At 46.0% G+C, this 17422-nt stretch overlaps 1 protein-coding gene across 2 annotated transcripts in view; it reads left to right on the top strand.

The window, feature by feature from the left end:
* Positions 1–17422, top strand: part of Grin2a (glutamate ionotropic receptor NMDA type subunit 2A) — a 411054-nt gene that overhangs the window by 210538 nt on the left and 183094 nt on the right. For both annotated transcript variants that reach the window (XM_050137104.1, XM_050137109.1), the window contains exon 2: positions 10999–11591. In XM_050137104.1, the coding sequence (XP_049993061.1) occupies positions 10999–11591 (593 nt within the window). The remainder of the gene's footprint in view (positions 1–10998; positions 11592–17422) is intronic.

Genomic DNA, 17422 nt, shown 5'->3' with positions numbered 1-17422 from the left:
AGAGGGTAGGTTGCATATGTATAGGTATATGTGTTTATATAATGTTCTATTAAGAGAGAAAATCCTGCTATTTGTGACAATCTGGAAGATATAATAAGCCAGAGACAAGGACGAATACTGCATGATTTCACTTACATGTGGGACATAAAAAGCTCATCTCAGAGAAATAGAATAGAATGGTGGTTGCCAGGGGGCAGGAGGAGTTAGGAGATGTCAGTCACAGGGTACACATTTAAATTTATGAACTTAGCAAGTGCTGGTAGACCTAATGTGAGCATAGTTACTAATAATGTATTGCGTACTTGAAATTCGCTGAGGGTAGATCTCAAATATTCTCATCTCTCACACACAGAAGGTAACTGTGAGGAGATGGATGTGTTAATTAGCTTGATTATGGTAATCATTTCACAGTGTATACACATATCAAAACAATATTTCGTGCACCTTGGATAGATACAACTTCTATTTGTTAATTATTCCTCAATAAAGCAGAACAATAAAGGGAAAAATGAAAGTTCTGACTCGAAGAGAAAGATGAGCACAGAGGAATGTAGTGTAGATTATTTACCAAGAATGCTTGTGAGGGTGGGCTCAATTGTTAAAGGCCTGCTGTGCAACCATGAGGGCCTGTGTTCAGTTTCCAGAACCCACGGAAGACAGGCAGGCATGGTGCCATGTGCTTGTTATCCCAAAGTTGGCCACATGTTTCTTGTGTTCATAACCAATGTGTCAGACACTCATCTTGTCCCCAATCCCCTCAGACATTCCAATAGATGTTGAATTTCAGACAGCTTGCAATGGGGATGCTCGGAGGTACAGTCTTGTTCCATTTTAAAGCGAGTGGGAGGGGAGCCATGCCCCAATGTGCACTTTAGCAGGCCAGCTCCAGGAGCAGGTGGAGGATGGTGAGCCAAGAAAGGCTTGGTAGCATTCCAGACAGAGGTCACCACACTGGTTTGGCAGTGAACCATCCAGTATCTGAACACAGCCAGGTACAAACAGGAAAGGACAAAGAAATAAACCCATGAGGTGATGAAACAACAGCTGCCTCTCACTTGGGTGCTGATTGGCTGCAGACGTCAGTGTGGGAAGGACATCCTTTCTTCCTAAGAGGAGAGAGCTGGAGGACAGAGTTCAGATGATAAGATGGTCTAGTGATCAGAGAGTTTTGAAATGGAATACTGCAGTTGAGATGGTGGGATTGATATGATTTTAGTATGACACTTAGATGTGATTTCATTCCTCCGTTTCCTCCTCAAATCATCGGACAATTAAATGATATATAATTGCCACTTTCCCAATATCTTGGGAATCTTCCTTGCTAGCTGGGTGCTTCAATAGTGAGTGTGCACACCTTTCTGTTCTGATACCTGGGAGGAAGCAGTGTTTCAAGGTAGCTAAACTTCTAGATGCTGAATTGAGACAGCCTGATTTTTGACCCCTGGCTCTGCCATGCACTCCTTTATGTAAATTTTAGAAAACTCAAGTTCTGCACTTCTGTTTGAACGTCTGGGATGTAGGGATAGTATCCATCCTTCCCATTATCGATGCTCTGTGCTCCATGTTGGATATTGACTGCTGGTGAGAGTGAGGAGGAAGAGGAGATGGAAGGAGGAGGAGGAGGCTAGAAGGTAATACAGTTCCCTAATGGAACTCCTTTATCTTAGATGCATGTTCCATGCTCTTATCTGAGCCCTCAGGCTAACCAAGTTTGATACCCTTATTTGTTTTGTTCTTTGAGAATTTCATGTATGCATACAATAAAATATCATATATGCTTCTTATTTTCCATTCCAATTCCTTCCATATCCCCTTTGCATGTCTCCTCCTTCAACTTCTTGCCTTCTTCCCTTCCACTTCTTCCCCTTTCTCTTCTTCTTCTCTTTCTCTCCTCTTCCTTCTTCCCCCTCATCCTCCCTTCTTCTTCTTTTTCTATCTTACTAAGTCAAATCAGTGCTGCCCATATGTGCACAGGTGTGAGGCCATCCACTGCAGCATGGGAAACCAGTGGCCACACCCTTAGAAAAGAATGCCTGCGCCCAGCAGCTGTTGTCTGCCAATAGCTCTTTGGCAAGGGTCAGGCCTGGAGACCACACCTCATCTGTTCTGGAGTTTTGGCTAGCTTGCTCTCATAGTTAGCCACAGCTGCTCTGAGTTCACATGTAAACGGTTGTGTCGCTCTCTGTCTTCCAGCTCTTGCATTATCTTAGCCCTTCCTGAAATGTTCCCTGAGCCTTGGCAGTGATTGTTCTCAGCATTTGGACATGTTGTGTGTGTTTGATCAACCGCTGCCCACTGCAGATAAAACGTCAAAGCTGAGTGGGATCTTTATTTCATTCCTTCTACTCACAGGGATGGTGAGAAAATTGGTTGAAAACCTCAATTGATCCCTTAGGAGAATAGTGAAAAGTATGTCAGGGCTCACTGGGGCAGTTCCCATGTAGAAAAAAAAAAACAGCTTCCCATGATGTTTTCTGCATCTTTGCTGCCAGGACTGAATGGTTTTCTTTACTAGCCATGCCCACCCTGTCAAGCAGAGAGGAAAAGGTGTGGAAATGTCTGTAGCGTGGCCACCAGTGACCATTCACCCATGCTTCCCGGGGGCAAGCTTCTGGCTTACCCATTTCCTCACCAAATACTTATGTGGCTCTTTTTGTGTGTCAGACATAGTTCTGGTCTCTGAAAAGATGCCAGCTGAGTAAAACTCATCCTGCTATTGAGCTGAGACAAAAGAATTGACCTTGTGATTCTGGTTATCTGACTAGAACTATATCTCCATCAGACTGGCACAGGGCCAGCAGCATGGATTTTTTTTGAATGATAGTTATATACGGGAAGAGAGTCACTGATGTGTGTACAGGGAACATCGGATGAATCTTTCAACAACCACACTATTGTCATTATGGAACCATGAGGATATTAGGAGAGTCATCTGACCATTGTGTCTTCATGGAAAGCACCATAGGTAGATATTGTGCCCTCATCTCCTGCAGAGCTAAGATCAACCATTAAGGTGTATATGGACCTTGGTGAGTAGGAGAGTGAAATGAAAGTTATTATTTGAATCAACTAGTCATCATCCCTGGACCTATGGAGTCAAGTGTCTCCATTGTCACTCAGTGATCTCCGGAATATTACAGAATAAGACTAATGCTTTAGCTCTGATGGTATGAGACCGCACACATCACAGGATGGAAACTGTTTAGAACAGATACTGAACACCCTGAATGTGCCTGCCTCCCTTGCTATGTTTGAAACAGTTTGTTCTGCAGTTCGTGAGCTGGAGGGGGAGAGCTGCTCTTGCCACAGCACCACAGTGGGCGTGTGAGATCTGTTTCCCTTCTCTGACTGCACAGGCAAGGGAAGCCCAGTGCCAGAGTTCCAGAGGTGATCGGAGACAGCTCTCCTGAGCCCACAGAGGACAGGCGGAGGTGGGGTTGAGTGCAGGAGGACCGCCTCTACCATCAAGGCAGGAAGTGGGAACATGGAAGACTGGGCCATTTGGCATATCTGCTGCCTCCTGGGCGTGCAGCCAAACTCCCCATCACCTTCTGCCAGTCCATAAAGTCACCATAGACAAAAATCAAGGCAAAGGGGGAGCCTCATTCTGCAATTGTTTTGCAAATGTCTCCTCATTTCTGTCTCCCTGGAGGATATACAATGTCTTTGTCTAGAGTTGTGTGTGTGTGTGTGTGGTACTGAGGATTGAACTCGGGGCATCATGCATGTTAGGCCAAGTCTGCTACAGGGTTACCTTCCTAGCTCCCAGTAGTTTTTCAAAGGCGGAGCTGAAGGTACCAAACAGAAATGAAATGTGGTGCAGATTCTTGGAACTATACCCAAGGACTCCAGTTCAGTCCAGGAGAGGGACATCTGCTCGTCTGTGTCCATTGCTGCATGACTGTCAACAGCTACACTTTGAAGTCGGCCTCGGTGTCAGTCAACAGAGTGATGGATGAGTGAGCCTGCGAAGGGCATTGGCATTGGCTTCTCTCTACAGAATGATCTGACCGTCCCTGTCCCACTCTTCATGAAGGCTCCTGACTTAGAGAGCATGGGCTGATTTGCAGTGTGGTTTAGCTTTGAGAGTAGATGCCAATGGGTCTGGATGCCCCAGTTTATGAGATAGGGTAGAGGCCCCTCAGGTTTCTGGCAGTTCCCATGCACCCCATAGGACACAGCAAAGAGGATGAGCCAGACTTTGGGAGGCAGGGAGAGATGAACCTCAAACTCTTCTCAAGTCATCTCCTTCATCACCTATGGCATTGTGGTTATATCCAGTTAGTGTACAAAGAAGCTCAAACTCAGGAAGATTAAGTGCTTGCCTAGAGTGCCATGGCTGGTTATCACAGGGTCAGGATTTGAACTTGGGGCTGCAGTGTCCCAGATCGCACAGCATACGCACTTGGAAGCTTGACTGGTACAAATAAAGAGGCATGCAGGAGTTTGTACCTAAGGAAGTATAGGGGCCATTGTTGGCTGCCCTGCTGTGGAACTATGAACACTCTGAGCTGATGGGGTGCTCCAAGGCTAAAGCAATTTGGGGTACAGGTAAAACAGTCTCTTGCTGTGGCATAACAGTGAGTCCTGAACCCTGGGGAAATCTCCTATTTGCTGAATATATGGTATTCAACCAGCACGGCATGGGGTAGTTTGCTACGGTGCGAGAGTGGGGTCACTTCATTCTTATAGCCCAATGGTAAAGAGACACTGTTAACAATGATGAAGCACAGGAGTGGGTCGCTTGGCATCCTGGAAGAATCTCTGCCCCTCTGGGTCCGTTTCATTTGTATATGGAGTTTAACCCCGGTTCACTACTGTCCACCTAGGGTTAGGCTGTTCATAGGGGTGTGGTGGTCAGCTTTCCGTAAAATGTTTAGAATGGCGTCAGTTGACAGTCACTAGAGTGTAATGAGCCATACAACTCCCAAGTAAGCACTTCTGCATGTTCCCTGTGATTCCCTTTCTCTCCATATAGATAATGTGCATACATATGTGTTTATATATGTGTCTAATATATGAACATATTTGTGTGTGTGAGTGGGAGCACACACATGCCCCAGTGAGTGTGGACTCAGAGAATAACCTCAAGTTTTGATTTTTTCCTTCCATCCTGCTAGACAGAGATAACATGTTGTTCTTCAGTGAACCAGCCAGGCTAGCTAGCCCTCAAATTCCAGGGATGCTCCTGTCTCCTCCATCTCCCATCTCACTGGAAAACTAGAGATTACAGATGTGTAGTCTTGGCTTGATACAGGCTCTAGGGATTCAAACTTGGGTCTTTACACTTGCACAGCAAGCAGTTCACACCCAAACTGCCTCTCCAGCCCCGTTAGTTATCTTTATGCCCACACCTACTATACAGATAGGGAAGCAAGGCTTAGAAAGATCGGGGCATTTTTCCCAAGGGCGTCCATGTAAGTCTGTAGCCGGGCAGTCTGACCCAGAAGGTCACCATGGTCCATCCATTGGGGTAGGGGATGAATAAGAGTGCGGTGGTCAGCTTCCTGTTTCTGTGACCAGATCCCTGAGAGAAAGCAGCGTGAAGGAGGGAAGGTTTACCTGGATTCATGGTTTGGAGTTTTTAACCCCTGGATGCTTGTTTTTGTTGTTTCTGGTCCTGAGTTGAGGCAGAAAAATATCATAGCAGGGGGCATGTGTGGAACTAAGCTGCTCACCTCCTGGCATCTAGGAAGCAGAGGGAAAGAGGGGGGCATGGACCAGAGACAAAATATACCCCTAAAGGATATGTTCCCAGTGACTTCCTTCCTGCAGTTAGACTCTCCTGCAGTTTCCAGCACCTTCCAACAGCTCAGCAAGCTATAAATTCCATGGATAAATCCACCCATGATGTCAGAGGCCTGTGAGTTCAGTTGTCTCCTGAGGGTCCCGACTCTGAGCACTACTGTGTTTGGCAGTAAGCTTTCAACACACAAGCTTTGGGGCACTTTTAAGAACCTAACAAAAAATTGAAGACCAGACAGAAGTTTGTGATAAAGTGTGTAAGATGGGGAGAGGAGGTTTGGCCAGGCCAGTGTTCTGAACGTACTGTCTCGGGGCTAGTGAGCTGCTGTTTTGATTATCTTTCCCCATGAATATTACACTGCAGGCACACCCTCTTCTATCTAGACAAGACCTCATCAATCTACAGTTCTCTGTGCATGGAGCATCTCACAGACAGCTTGGCGATGCTGCAACATACTGCACATGGAGGGAGGAACCTTCAGAACCCCAAATTCCAACCCATCTAGCATGTTGGTCCCCATCTCTCCATCCGTGTTAGCTGTTCAAAAAATGTGTGCATATGTTAGTTTTCTCAAAGACTTATTTGCTTAACAATTTCACACATGTCTGCCACACATGCTAACCACTCTCACTCCACCGCCATACCATCCCTGTCCACCTTTCCCACTTCCCACAAACCTCACTCTCATGTCTGTTTGGTTTTGTGACCCACTGAGGTTGACTACGGTCATCTTGGTAACCATGGGTTTAGACTCTAATTGCCTCAATATTGGGTACACAGCTAAAGACAGTGGTTTTGCTCTCCCAGAATCTATTAAGAGCCAATAGTTCAAAAGAATAGGTCCCCACGAACCCTTCCCTTTTCCGTGACTTGTTGTTGATAGGGTCAGTCTTGTTTGGGTGCAGTGCAGGTAACTAGAGCTGTTGTAACTGCCATCACAAGTCACTGATTTCAAGGACTGTACTAAGGTTAGAGAACAATGTTTTGCAGCCCTTCCCATCTTCTGGCTCTTGTGTACTTCCTCTCCTCTGTCCCTCTTCTGCAGTGACCCTTGAACTTTAGAGGAGGTGACGTTAGTGATTTGTTCCCAGCTGGAACACAACCATCCAAGACTCCAGAGCATTCCCACAACTCGAGTGCGTTCCCATGACTCCAGTGGGTTCCCACGACTCCAGTGCGTTCCCACGAGTCCAGTGTGTTCCCACGACTCCAGTGCATTCCCACAGCTCCAGTGCGTTCCCACGGCTCCAGTGCGTTCCTACAACTCCAGTGTGTTCCCACGACTCCAGTGCGTTACCACGTGTGCCCTCATTGGCATCGTGTCAGGCACTTTCTCCACTCCTCATGCGTCCAGTGCAGGAAAATGCCAAGTTGCCCTCTGCGGTCCCATTGTGGCTCTGGTGTCAGCGTCCTCAGTGGGAATCAGTGCATTTCTTTGATGGTTCAGTTTGCAGCAGTCAGGTCCCACCCCAGGAGGCGCCGATGATGTGGGGGGCTGAATACTGCAGTTACTTTTAGACTTCTGTGTCATCTGCTTGACTCTATATGTTCTTGTCTCTTCCAGTTACTGAATGAAGTTCTGAGACAGCTTATGGGGCATATACGTTTTCTATGTTCCTGTTCCTACAAATAAAATGCATGCTAAATTCTTTGTGGGTTAAAGTGATATCCCAGTTATTAAAGATCTTTCCTTAAAAGGATAAAGAACTGAGTTCAGCAGAAGAAAATTTGGATATGATAATAGTGCATCCTTGTAACCATATCACTGGGGAAACAGACACAGATAGATTCCTGGGGCTCACTGGCCAGCATGATTTCCCTACTTGACAGGTCTCAGGTCAGTGAGAGTCCTTGTCCAAAAAAAAAAAAAAAAAAAAAAAAGGAGAACAAGGGCCTGGCAAATTGACTAAGGAGTAGAGGTGTTTGCGCTCAAGCCTCATGACTTGTGCTCCTTCCCCGTGACCCACATGGCAGGAGGAGAGCCGTGAACACCGCAAGTTGTCCCCTAAACTCCACACACGCACTATGGCCTGTATGCACCCACCCACTAACCCATTAGAAATAAATGCTAGAAAAAATAAGGCAGATAGTACCTGTGGAATGACATCCAAGTTTTCTCTGGCCTCTACATGCATGTACACACAAATGCATGCATATGTACAAATGTACACATACTCACAAATATGTCTATATGTGGGACTTTGGCCAGAGGATGTGGGAGCTGGTGGTGATGCTGAAGGTTTCCTTTGGGTTGACATTCAGGAGCTACAAAGCACACAATCTCAGACACTGAATTATCCCCACTGAGCGTTCTGTGTTGCCCAAGGACATTCTTCGGGGACTGCAAGTCCACGCTCATCTGCCCATGCGTGTCCTTGTTCTCCACACTCTGGTGTGTCATGGGCCATGCCTCCTGCCAGCTGTGGGGACAGCGGATGAGAACAGCAGCTTCTCTGTCCTTGAATGGCTCAGGGTCTTGTTGAGATGTGATTGGAAAAAAAAATCCACCAATTCAAGAATATTGGATTCTTCCAAATGCTACAATAGGGAAAAAAGATAATTTCCCCAAGTCTTTAAATCTGTTACCCATTTTAATTGATTTAATTAGGTAAAATTCAAAGAACTGTAATGCTGGAAGGAGCCCAGAAACCATTTATTTATTCCCATTTCTTCTCTCTGCCTTCAGGCCACGCTGTACAAAGTAATCCACCAAACCTATGTCTTCCAGAAAGAGCAGTGTTTCCAGGAATTGCTGCTTGTTGGCCACTGAGATCAAGAAAAAAAATGGCATTCGTGGTTACAAAGTATTTCCTTGAAAGACATGACTGGAATCATGGAACCACGCAACACACACACACACACACACACACACTAGTGTACACACAATGGAGTCCCCATAAGTAATACTGCTGAATTGAGGCGGCATCGAACACTTAGAAAATAAACAAACAAACAAACAACAACAAAAAAATGCTAAACAAAAAATGTGGTAGTAATAGGGTAAGGCCACCTTGGCAATTCCCTCAGTCCTGTGTATCCTAGCCTTGGCCAGATCCTGCTTTGTGATAACACGGGGCCATAGTTTTTCTGAGCTGGCATTTTTGTGTCCATGTTGATGGCATGTGTATGTGCAGGTGTGCATATGTGCACATGCATAGAGAGGTCAGAGGAAAACCTCAGGATTGCTCCCAGGAGCCATTTACCTTGGATTTGGAGAGACCAATAGGTTGAGTTGACTGGCCAGTGAGCCCCAGGAATGCCCTGTCTGCAACAGTTGTCATTTCTGTATTACATTAACTAGAGCGACCCGGATGATGCATTCTCCATGTACTGGTTTTAAATGATCCCATGAGGGCTGTGGCTGCAGATGGGAAGGGAGACTGGCATGTGGCATTCTCAGGACCTGCCGAGGCTTAGAGTTTTGGTTGCTGTATGGCACTTTGATCATTGGTGTCCCTGCCGATAACACTATAAGGCCACTGTGGAAATTAGTGACTGGAGGAGTGTGGGGGTTATGAATTTGGCAGCCTTATAATCACTGTGTGGACAAGTGGACCTTTATTCTCATGTCATGTATTTGTGCAGGTGTAGGGATCATAGTGGCCCCTTAGCCCAATACGAGTTACCAGGGCTTTATCGGAAGAGCTCCTAAGCCTTTGGATATAGTCTCGCAAGCTTTTCAACACAATTTCATCCTTTTTACATCATACAGCAGAGTGCCTTTATCAATTATACTAAAAAATACACCCCATGCCACTCTTACCTGTTCCCCCCCCCTTGCCTTAATTCGTCTACATTTTCACAGGTCTCTCAGTCTCCAGTTCAGAGTAACTGCTTTTTCCAGGGTTCCCCTTACACCTATGACAGCAGAGACCCAGCAGTGCCTGTCCTGCTAGTCATGATTTCTCAAGGTCTAAAGCACATTGCAAAGTGGTGTGCAAATGTTTGCCGATCAGATGGGTAGATGATCACACAGACGTCTATCTATGTTATCATAAATGGGGATCTTAAGTAGAAGCTTCACTAGCTCATGTGAACGTGGCAGCTGAGTGGCTCATTTAGATGGTGTTCTGGGGGTAAATGGCTTCAGGTATGACACTGTAACATGAAGGCCTGCTTGTTGGGGTTTCTGTCCTCCTACCAGGTCCCACAGCCATTTGGCCCCCAAAAAATTCACACAGAGAGTCTATATTAATTATAAACTGATTGGCCCATTAGCTCAGGTTTCATATTAGCTCTTATAACTTATACTAGCCAATTATTCTAGTATATGTTAGCCACAGGGCTTGGTACCTTTTTCAGTGGGGCAGGTCACATCCTGCTTCTTTGGTGTCTGGACAGGACTGTGGAGGAATGGGCTTCCTCTTTTCCAGAATTTTCCTGTTCTTCTTGACCCACCTCTACTTCCTGTCTGGTTGTCCCACCTCTACTTCCTGCCTGGCTACTTGCCAATCAGCATTTATTTAAAACATAATTGACAAAATATAGACAATTGTCTTGCACCATGACAGAGTCTAAGAACTCCAATTGGGCCCTTGTGAACCTTCCTGTATTTCTGTTGGTCCTTTGTCTCTGTTGATTTCATTTTCATGACACGACCCTGAAGTTGGTGTCATTGGAACTGTGCGGACAGAAATGGATGGGGAAGGGGAGTCCAGAGGAATATGAGAGTGGATGATGGTGAAGGAAACAGCAAATAGTCTTTCTTGTGCTGGCTCTGGGCTTCTGGGCACGAATCCTTTCAAGTCTGCATCTTCTGTGCACGTTCCAGAGCCTGGCACAGATCAGCAGTGTCTATTTTTATTATTTGTGTGTATTATGTGTGCACCTGTGTGTGTTCATGTGTATGCGTGTGTGCCAATGCACACATTTGCACTTATGTATATGTGTATCATGTGGAAACTAGAGGAAAGCCTTAGGTATTGTTCCTCAGGAGCTGTCTACCTTGTTTTTAAACAGTGTTTTACTGGCTTGTAACTTGCCATATCAGCTTTTCTCATTGGCCAGTGAGACCACCTGACTCTCTTTTTAACTGTGGTTCCCAGGGATCAAGCACAGGTACTCGTGATTTGCATGACAAGCACTTTACCAGCTGAGTCATGTCCCCAGCTCTTCATGAAGTGTTTCAAATGAGTTGACATTTTCCTCTGTTTTCTAGAAAGGGTATCTCTAAGTCTACAAAGACAGATCACTGCCTAACAACTACTTCTGGTCCTCACCCTCTCCGTTTCTGTCTTCTTATCTGTTGGCAGGATCCGACGTCCACGTTCTTCCAGTTTGGAGCATCCATCCAGCAGCAAGCCACGGTTATGCTGAAGATCATGCAGGATTATGACTGGCATGTCTTCTCCCTGGTAACCACCATCTTCCCTGGCTACAGGGACTTCATCAGCTTCATCAAGACAACAGTGGACAACAGCTTCGTGGGTTGGGATATGCAGAACGTGATCACACTGGACACCTCCTTCGAGGATGCCAAGACACAGGTCCAGTTAAAGAAGATTCATTCTTCCGTCATTTTGCTCTACTGTTCCAAAGATGAGGCTGTCCTCATCCTGAGTGAGGCTCGCTCCCTCGGCCTCACTGGGTATGACTTCTTCTGGATTGTCCCCAGTTTGGTCTCTGGGAACACAGAACTCATCCCCAAAGAGTTCCCATCAGGACTCATTTCAGTCTCCTACGATGACTGGGACTACAGCCTGGAGGCGAGAGTGAGGGATGGTCTTGGGATCCTAACCACTGCCGCAGCTTCCATGTTGGAGAAATTCTCCTACATCCCCGAGGCCAAGACCAGCTGCTATGGGCAGGCAGAGAAGCCCGAGACCCCTCATCACACTCTGCACCAGTAAGAGAGGGCTCTTTCATTGTCTAACAAAGATGGGTCAGAATTTTGTTGCTATGAATGTTTACGTCCATAGACACTGGTAAAAGTATAGACATGACATACAGAGTGTCTGCATTTACTTGGAGGGAGTTTGTTTTGATTTTATGCTCATTTGTTTTTTTATTTCTTCCCATCTCACTTTAAAGATAATAAGTAATGTGATGCTATCTTTTAGACAGAATTTCATTTTATAGCTATCACTATTTTGGAATTTGCTGTGTAGCCCTGGCTGTCCTCCTGTCAGCTCCCGAGTGCTGTGCTCACACGTAATGCTGTAATGCTGACTAATAATTTATTTTAGGAGCTTTCTGCAACTTGGTTTCACTTTCTTTACTCAAAAACATACCTTGAAAACGTCCACTTGAGAATTCCCTTCTGTCTATTTACCTTTCTCCCCTTCTCAATCAGTCTTCTGTCTGTCTGCCTACTATCTCTCTTTCATCTATCTGTCTGTCTATCATCTATCTCCCATCTACTTATCATCTCTCTGTCTATTATCTATCTATTAATGATTTATGTGTCAGGTAAACTTTTTGTAACATCTATCCTTCCATATTCACACACCATGATTTATTTATTCACTCTTTACATTCATGAAAATTCAGGTTTTGTTTCCAGATTTTTTTTTTGCATTAGAAGCTCAGCTGTCTCTTTTTGCCTGTATGCAACTGATTGTCTAGGGTTCGTTCTAAGAAGTAGGACTTGAGGGGTCAAAGATGTAGGCATCTTCAAGTATCCATTGCCAAACTGTTCTAAAAAACAATGATGTCAACTTATATTCACACAACAATTTGTGGAATCATCTGATGTCCCACATCCTCAGCAGCTTGTTCTGATTTGGGAAAATTGATGTTCCTGGTCCCCAGCTGAGTCTGAATTTCTTTTCTTCTTATGTGGGAAGCGTCTTTGTAGGTCATTGGTGATCTTGGCAATCATCACTCTTAAAGCCACATTCCATCCCGTTATATTACTGTAGTATAATTTATTTGACTGACCCATCATGATGGGCATTTAAGTTAAAATTTGTTTCTAGGAAGTGTCATTATTCTTTGTGGCTCATCATTATAGCTCAGCTGCTAAGATTTAGAATTATTATTCAGATACCCCCTCTGCATGTTTTTGCCCGATGTTTGATGATGTAATCCATGCTTCATTCTTCACATAATGAGCAGTGTGGCACTGTGATTAAAGGCTGGACTGGGGAGTGATGGTGTTCATGCTCAAATCCTGTCTCCTTCGTGTCCTGCAGGACATGGGCAATCACTTTACCTTTCTGGGTCTCAAGTGCTTGTCATAAAGTGGTAACAGTGGCCCCTTCTTTCTAGTTGGGTCATTCTCAAATGACAGCATGTATTGAGACAGCTGGAAGGACTTGGTGAGGTTCTGGGTCTGCACTCAGAACTTCTGTTGCATTCGTAGATCTGGAACGAGCTCACCGAATTGGCATTCTAACCAGTTCCTGGATGGGGCTGAGATTGCCCCCAGGGGGGCCATTCTTTGAGAACCATGGTTCTAGGAGGTGTCATGAGTAAGGAAAGAGTGGATATGATATGTGAGAAGCGGTGCTTCTTACGTGCTGACTCCCTGCTGACCATCCAATAAGCATCAGAGTTATCAATGAAAGATGGCCCCATTCAAGACTGTAGTCAGCAGACAGTGTTGGTTGTCTGTACAATAATGCTATCCTAAAACATCTTTGGGCGATTGTGAGTTTGAATCTGCTACCTTTCAGAGTTTACCTCTGAAACAGGACCAGAGGTGTGTAGTGTGGTGTGGTGGTGGTAGTGGTGGTGGTGGTGGTGGTGTGTGAGTGTGTGTGTGTTTATGAGTATGCGCATGCTGTGGCCTGAGTTTGGGGAGTAAGAGCACAATGTCAGCTGTCAGTCATCACCTTCCACCTTATTTGAAATTGTGCTGCCAGGTTAGATGGCGCAAAACTTTTGTGCCCAGTCCTGCCTCCATCCTCCATCTCTCTGTCAGTGAAACAGGAGATCTTCACATCATGTCCTGCTTTTATGTGCATCCTGGGAAACTGAACATAAGTGCTCAAGATTGTGAGACAAGCGCTTTAACCCACGGAGCCACCTTCCTAGCCCAGGATGTTCTTTCTCACAACTAACGCGCCCCTGAGAAGAACAGATGTTAAATCAGAAATCAAGCTCCATTGACAGTGTCCCCACCCATCCTTCTTCTAGGTAGTGACATTCAGCATCCTAACCAATCATCCAAATATCAGGAAAGAACTCAGACAACGCGGTGTGGACATGGGCGCTTCTTAGGAAGTCAGGCTTGCTGCCAGCCTAAGTCAAGGGCTGGGCTAATGAATTCACACTCACTTTAATAAGATGTGCCTTGCCGCTGGCAGACTTAGATATCTATTATTTTGTGGAAAACATAACTCAATTGTAAGGCAATTGAAATGTTTTATATATAGAAAAAGGAATTTGAGAGGGATAATTGCCAAGACATTCAGATTTCTTTCCAGGGACCACCCTAGATTCCATTTTTAAGGAGAGAAAAAAACGAACCCCGAGGCTGTGAAGTGTGGCTGTGCTAGCTCCCCAGGCTTCCCTTTAGAATGCATCAGCTTTAGAAAGGGAATTCCCACCCCAGAGAAGCAAGATGTTAAGCCAAGGAGTGTGGTGCCCACTGTCCCGGAGAATGGGATATCTTGCCATTCACAGAGGGGTGATGGTGCACACGCAGACTGTGAAGCTGGTAGTGGCTCCCAGAAGCTCAATCATTGTGCTCCTTGTTCTACACACACACACACACACACACACACACACACACACACACACCAGCAAGAAAGAGAGGAGCCCTGCAGGACTGCCCTTGTCTAGGAGTTAGAGACATCCCAAAGAAAGTAACTAGGGAGAACTGAGGGTGCTGTATTTTCCTGGCTCCCAGCTGTTGTTCCTCACACATAGGAAATCTTGTGAGGACTCCTGAAATACGCAGTGAAGTTAAGCTGTGACTTCTGTCCACAGAGACCATTGAAGTCTAATGAAAATGTGAAGAATTTGCTACAAAACAAACCCTGTGCAGAATGATTCACTTTTTATAGCTATCTATTTAGAGTGTGTGTGTGTGTGATTGTGTGTGCATGTGCAGGTCAGGAGACAACTCTCTGGGAGTTGGGTCTCTCTCCCTTAGCATGGGTTCCAGGAATTGAACTCAGGCCCTCAGGCTTGGCAACAAGTCCCTTTCCCTGCTGAGCCGTCTTGCTGGCTCCAGAATTCTTTCTCTTTTAAATACTGAAAAAGACAGCTAGCGGTAGAGAATATGATATACTCAACCAACACTCAGCACAGAATATGAGGATGGTATGTCATGTTTGTTTGAACATTTTAAACAAACAGTATATTAGTGGCAGTGCAGAAGTCCTGGTTGCTTCCGTTTGCAATCTTGCAAGGGCAGGGAAGCCCCTACAGGGAATGCAGTACACATGCAATCTGTATGTATTCACTAAAGATGCAACCGCACGCCCAGTCCACAGTTCTTTTTGATGCGTCCCTGTGACATCAAATGCATTCCAATCTACTTGGCTTTAACCTTGCATTTTCAAGGTCACTGTGAAGATAATGTAATTCCAGTGAGTTCATCTCAGTGTCTGCTTTTGTATTCTGCCACACCCATGCTTCACTGTTTATCTAACCATCCTCTGTTGGTGGGCATTTAGTTGGCGGATAAGGGCAGAATCTGGGCATGCGAAGGCAGTGAGCTGATAGGGCTGATCAGGTATGTACGTTTGCTCAGTGGGACCCAAGACTCTTGAGTTAGAGTCTTACTTCAATTGCTTTTTATTATATTTTCAGCTGAATAAAGCCTTAATTTGCAAAGCATCTTGAGAACAGATAACTTTCCTTACCTCTACTGTGTAGGAGGGAAGATAAAGCCAGTATCAGCTGAATTCATACCTGGTTCTCAGCATGAACCATCAAGAGCAGCTTCAGCCGATTGAGACCTCCTTGGGGCTCTTGGGCATGTGACTCCTGGCTCCCAAGTTCATGACTGTAATCTTAGAGTTCCTTCAGTTGGGGTATTGGAGTGGTGCACTGTTGTCCATGGTGTGCAAGGGGCAGTTTACCGGTCATAGAGTGTTCCTGATCTTATTGTAGACTCGACTCTGTTCTTATGGTTCCAAATGGTGGGGTATAGAGAGGGGGGAAATTTCCCCATGTTTTAATATTCCTGGTTTTATAGAAGATACTTTGAAAAGAACAGTCAGCATTTTCCAAAGTCCAAAAATAGCTCAGCCACGTTATGCAACCTCTTCCTTGCTGCTGCAAAGTTATTAAACATCTGCTCCTTCGCCAAGCACAGAGCACAGCACCCGTAACTCCCAGAGTGTGAAGGCAAACCATGACCTGCTTCCTGGTATGGATCCCAGGCTGTCATCCCAGTTCTGTGCCAGGGCTCTGTCCCATTGAGGAGCAGCCAGGGAGACAACACTGATGGGGTGCGTTCCCTGGAGTCTGGGCTGCTGTGGCTTGAGCTGCTGATGTGTGCATCTCCAGGCATAAGGGTCTGGGAGTCTCTCAACTCTTCCCCATCTGCTGTCTTGGAAGTCATTTGGAGATAAGGAAGGCACGCGACTGTTTGGTTAGTACCTGGCACTTGGACAAGCAGGTTACAAATGCATGGGGTTCAAAGTCGAGCATCCCTAGTCTGAAAACACAAAATCTCAAATGCTCCAAACTCCAAAACTTAAGTGCAGATAGGATGTCACAAGTAAAAAATTCTATACTGAATCTCCTGGGGTCACTAAAAGGACACAGCTGATTTCTGGCCTTGTGTTTAAGGAACATAAATGGGCTGGAATTGTAGCTTAGTTGGTAGAGTGCTTGCTTAGCATGTGGGAAAGCCTGGGTTCCACTCTCCAGTGAAGCATAAACCATGATTGGTGGTAGTGAACACCTCTAACCGTGTCACTTGAGTGATAGAGACAAGGGAGTCAGGAGTTCAAGGTTATCTTTGGCAAAATAGTGAGTTTGAGCCTAACCTGGGCCTCCCTGGGAAAGGAAGGAAGGAAGGAAGGAAGGAAGGAAGGGAGGGAGGGAGGGAGGGAGGGAGGGAGGGAGGGAGGGAGGGAGGGAGGGAGGGAGGGAGGTAGGGAGGGAGGGAGGGAAAAAGGGAGGGAGGAAGAGAGGGAGGGAAAAAGGAACAAAGAATGAAAGAAAATGAAAGAGAGAAAACAAAAGATGACTCCGGGATTCAGAANTTTGAGCCTAACCTGGGCCTCCCTGGGAAAGGAAGGAAGGAAGGAAGGAAGGGGGGGGGGGGGGGGGGGGGGGGGGGGGGGGGGGAGGGAGGGAGGGAGGGAGGAAGGGAGGGAGGGAAGTAGGGAGGGAGGAAAGGAAAAAGGGAGGGAGGAAGAGAGGGAGGGAAAAAGGAACAAAGAATGAAAGAAAATGAAAGAGAGAAAACAAAAGATGACTCCGGGATTCAGAACTCGGATCCCATGCCTGAGATACTCCATGATGTCTTCACAAATGTCCCCAAATCTGAAGAACTCTGGAAGTCTCACTCCTCCCCACCTCAAGCACTTCTGCGGAGAGATGTTCGGCCTGCCCACAAAACTGGTGTTCATGCTCCACAAACTGGTGAGAGCCTTTGGTGTGCTGGCGTCAGCTCCCTGTGGGTCGAGAGACCCGCAGCCCAGAACATGGCTGTGGGGCAGGATTGTACTTTTACCTTTGGTCTTCTGCAAGGTACTAGGAATGGAGCAAGGCATGGCCAAGTCCAGCTGGCTAGAGCAGACGTGCTGGAGGGAAAGGCTTGCTCGAGTG

This window comes from Alexandromys fortis, unplaced genomic scaffold (assembly GCF_014885135.2).
Source record: "Alexandromys fortis isolate MF-2015 unplaced genomic scaffold, M_Fortis_MF-2015_v1.1 scaffold_29, whole genome shotgun sequence".
In the NCBI taxonomy this organism is placed as follows: domain Eukaryota; kingdom Metazoa; phylum Chordata; class Mammalia; order Rodentia; family Cricetidae; genus Alexandromys; species Alexandromys fortis.
The sequence above is the reverse complement of the archived record's forward strand: the minus strand, read 5'-3'. Positions and strand labels throughout refer to the sequence as shown.